The sequence below is a fragment of the Sapajus apella genome, unplaced genomic scaffold (assembly GCF_009761245.1).
Source record: "Sapajus apella isolate SASKATOON/1434 unplaced genomic scaffold, GSC_monkey_1.0 scaffold56, whole genome shotgun sequence".
Lineage (NCBI taxonomy): Eukaryota > Metazoa > Chordata > Mammalia > Primates > Cebidae > Sapajus > Sapajus apella.
In genome coordinates this window covers 15,339,901-15,344,310 of record NW_022436996.1, presented here as the reverse complement: position 1 = coordinate 15,344,310, position 4,410 = coordinate 15,339,901, and the positions used below count along the sequence as shown (strand labels likewise).

At 42.9% G+C, this 4,410-nt stretch overlaps 1 protein-coding gene across 1 annotated transcript in view; it reads left to right on the top strand.

Moving 5' to 3' along the window:
• The window catches only part of PRSS58 (serine protease 58), a 5,472-nt gene extending 4,397 nt beyond the window's left edge, over positions 1–1,075 (top strand). Inside the window, exons 4-5 of the mRNA XM_032245225.1 lie at positions 613–752; positions 855–1,075. Coding sequence (XP_032101116.1) covers positions 613–752; positions 855–1,004 — 290 coding nt within the window. The 3' untranslated portion in view covers positions 1,005–1,075. The remainder of the gene's footprint in view (positions 1–612; positions 753–854) is intronic.
• Positions 1,076–4,410: the final 3,335 nt, after the last annotated feature.

Genomic DNA, 4,410 nt, shown 5'->3' with positions numbered 1-4,410 from the left:
TTTGGTTTTGAGATGGAGTCTCACTCTTGTCACCCAGGCTGGAGTGCAGTGGTGCAGACTTGGCTCACTGCAACCTCTGCCTCCTGGGTTCAAGAGATTCTTCTACCACCCAAGTAGGTGGGATTACAGGTGCATGCCACCATGCCCAGCTAGTTTTTGTATTTTTAGTAGAGATGAGGTTTTGTTTTTTAGTAGAGATGGGGTATTTTTAGTAGAGATGGGGTTGGCCAAGCTGGTCTTGAACTGTTGACCTCAGGTGATTCCCGTCTCGGACTCCCAAAGTGCTGGGATTACAGGCCTGAGCTACCACACTGGGCCAAATTTCCAGAAAAGTTTAAAACAAAGTGTTTCATTTCACTGCAGGAATGTCTCATATTTACATATAACTTTCAAGAATTTGATCACTTTTATAAAGTCACAGACATTTGCATCATGAGAAATTGTTAATCTGACCATCTCCTGTACTCTCATTGCCCTAACTGCCACCATTCTGATTTCTCTAAATGTTTGATCTGTTTTCATTTCTTATGGTAGAAGAAGAAATGTTTTTTAAAAGAAAGTTTAATGTCTAAAAGAAATCTTAAGGAAGTTTGACTTTTCTCTTTCCTTTAGACAAGGAGCCCGATTCACTGCAAACTGTGAACATCTCCATAATCACCCAGCCTCAGTGCCGCAATGCCTATAAAACCTACAACATCAAGGAAAGTATGCTGTGTGTGGGCATCGTGCCAGGAAGGAGGCAGCCCTGCAAGGTAACATACTCTCAATGCCTTAATTTTCCCATTTTCTTCCTTCTGTCTTGCCAGAAAGATAACCTGTTTTTGTTGTTGTTGTTGTTATTGTTTTCCTGGAAGGAAGTTTCTGCTGCCCCAGCAATCTGCAATGGGATGCTTCAAGGAATCCTGTCTTTTGCGGATGGATGTGTTTTGAGAGCTGATGTTGGCATCTATGCCAAAATTTTTTACTATATACCCTGGATTGAAAATGTAATCCAAAATAACTGAGCTCCTGTGGCAGTTGTGGACCACATCATGCAGCTTGTCCCCATCGTTCAGCTTCAGAATTAAACATAAATTGACTCGCTAGACTGCCCCATGCACACCTGTCTCACTTCTGCTAAACATTGTGGGTGCTTGAGCAGTTTTACTTGTACGTATCTTCACTGTGATTATTCACAACAACCCTTCTTGCCTTCTAGATAAAGATGGAAAACCCAAAATTCCTTAGACAATTGAAGTGGGAATTATGTTCTCTCTAAAGAACTGATAACTGACATTTTTTAAAAAGGCCACTCCACAGCCATTTGGGGTACAAAATCCTCTACTACATGTACTAAATTAGACAACGTGTGATTTTGGCACATTACTGTGATGATTGAAAAAAGGAAGTCTAATAAAGAGTGATTTAAATAGAAGGGTAAAAGAGGGCAAAGGTAAGAGGGAGGTGTTACACTTAGCTTCTCCTTGTCCATATGACTGAATGCCTTATGCATTCCACACAAAAAAAGAATGCGTTCTTTAACCAAGGAGGTCACCTCACGGTGCTTGTGGAGTCTTATGGGTAGCGCTGATGCTCATTGAATCCAGTAACCCTGCCATGTCTCACTAACTAGGATCAGCTGGCCTTATACAATATTATTATTGTATTGAAACCTTAGCACCAGCTCAAGTTGGGAGACATCTTTAGAGGCTAAGGTGCTCTTCTGAAAAATGACCTCCAAACCATTTTTCTTCCCAAACTAAAATTTCAGTTAATAAAATATGTGAAGATGAAGCTCTCACAGTTGCTTTAGTTTGGGGACCAACAAAGCTTTCAGTAATCAGTAAGACATAATCCTCTGTCTCAGGAGATCGGCCTCAGAGAGCTCTGGCTAGGTTAAGACTTCAGATAATAGTTAAAAACACAGAGTAATCTTTCCCAAAGTATACAAACTATTGTATTATATGTAGTTGTATAAAGATAAAAAAGTATATTAACTGAAAATAAGCCCCAAAGGAGATCAGGAGAGTAGGGTCCTAAAAAAATGGGATTCCTAATATACGCCTTCCTCCTTCAGTAGACACCAGGCAAGAGTGGAGAGGACACTAAGGGACACTAAGTGTTGCATTAGGGAAGCTCCTCCTGGTGGCCAGGTTTGTTCTGCATCCCAACTTGCAGCTGCTCATCTATGAACAGAAACATCACACCTATTAAACAGCCCAGCTCAGTGCCCCTCAATAGGCATGTAATTCCCATGAGACTGCCCCCTAACTGTACCCACGAGGGACAGGGATGGGGTGACACTTCGAATGAGAACTATGAGTTTGGGTGGTAGATGGTTGGTAAAGGAGTGAGTGAAGTGTAGGAAGGAGAATCAGTCCATGCTAATGAACGTATACAGAGCAGAATGCTACACAGAGGAGAAAACCAATTCTATAGGCTTGAAATACTCTCACTCTTCTGGGAAAAATTATTTCCATTCCTCAATTATGTTCCCTCATATGATGGAGGTGCAGGACATCATGGCCTCCAATCTGAGGACTAGGCAGGATCACAAGTCGACCACCCTAGAATCACAAGAGAACCTCAGTCTATCTGTCATTGAGAACCTACAATCTGATGTAAGAGACAAAACAGAGAGGGATAATAAATTAATGGAGTAGACCAAGGGGTATCCAGTAAACTGAGTTATGCACAAGCATAAGAGGCTGTGGACCAAGTAAGCAGGTAAGAGGGATGCAGGTTGGAATGAGCCAGTGAGAGGTCATGGGAAAGATACCTGTCTCTTATGGTAGTTTAGGTAGTTGTCAGGAGAGAGGCTGGGAGGGTTGTTTTCTCAGCTTGTAGTGAGGAATGTGTGCATATATATGTGTGTATGTATATATAATTTTTATCAGGCTGAAGACAGAAGACTTACATCACATAGATCAATACTTCCTGTCCGAATAACAGGGAGATAATATAATCCATTCAATCAAAAAGCACTCTTTCAGCCCCTACAGTGTGCTAGTCTAGGAGGGCTAGTTTAATCTCCATAGAACTAAGGGTCTAGATGATGGTATCAAAGCATAGTTCTTGGTCGAACTGAGCAGAATTGCATCTGCAAATTTTCCAGGGAGCTATCTGGGACTGAGGTGAAGGGAATGCATCAGAGCTTTCAACACTGTGCCTTTGAACACTCCAGCCACAGAGCTGCTGTCCTTGTTGTAAGATCTGCCAGCAGAGGGCTCCTACTTTCCTTTAGGACCAGTGACTCAGGGCCTCTTTATCCTGCCATCTCCTCCATGTTTAACAGCATCTTGGTGGCCCTGATCAAGGGTCTCTCAGTGATGGTGTTCTCTAACGGAGGTATGCTTCCTGAAGGAAGAGGGAACACAAAAGTATTCAAATGTCCCCAGGGCTCCTGAGTCCCCAGGAAACTCAGACCTACTCTCTAACATCTACCTGGCTCCATGTCCTCTGGACACGGAGTAGGTGTCAGGAGAGAGGCTGGGAGGGTTGTTTTCTCAGTTTGTAGTGAGGAGTGTGTATATATATGTGTGTGTGTATATATATAATTTTTTTTGTCCCCTGGAGCCAGGTAGATGTCACCCACAACACGTGAGAGAGCAAAGAGGAGACCAGCAGCTGTGACTGATGACATGCCCTCCATCTGGGAGGACTCTACCCTCTAAGATGAACAGAGTTACCGTCTGCATTTTACAGGCACAGAAACTGAGGTTCAGGGAAATTAAGAGACTTCCCCAGAGCTTGCAAGTAGCAGACCCTGCATTCAAGATCTGCATCCACTCAGATGGTTAAATTGCTGTGCTAGTCTGGCAGAGAGCATTTACTGAAAGGCATGTGGGAAATCAGCAGTGAGGGAAGGGGAAAACTGAGCTAGAGAAACAGAAGAATGTTTGTGGTGTTTGTCAGAAAAGGCTCATCTGATAGTAACTGCTAGACCATTGTATTCCTCTCTAGAACCCAGGAGTTCTGATCCTCTGGGCTTCCTTGTTGGAAACAATGAGTAGCTAAAGCCACCAGGTCCAGGGACATGACAGCATGATTTGATTTCTGACCTCTTCTCACCTTTTGGTCAGATGATTCTGATGGCCCTGTAGTCTGCAATGGGAAGCTGCAAGGTTATTATTCAGAATCCATGATTGTGCTGAAAAAAATTTTAAAAAGCTACAAACAGACCTATACCAATATCTATAATGATCTAAACCTAATACAATATGTCTCCAGGATACAGCTGAACTACCTGGACCACGTTTGCCTCCAGGCATCTTCATCTGCCTCACCTGGATTACAGGTTTATTCCAACTCTCTTGTCTGTGATTTATCTTTGCTTCACTTTTGGCCTCTTAGTCCCACCAGACTGTATACACTCCCTCTCCTGCCTGAATGAACTCTTATAATAAGCAAGCATCTCTCGAGGACTCTACA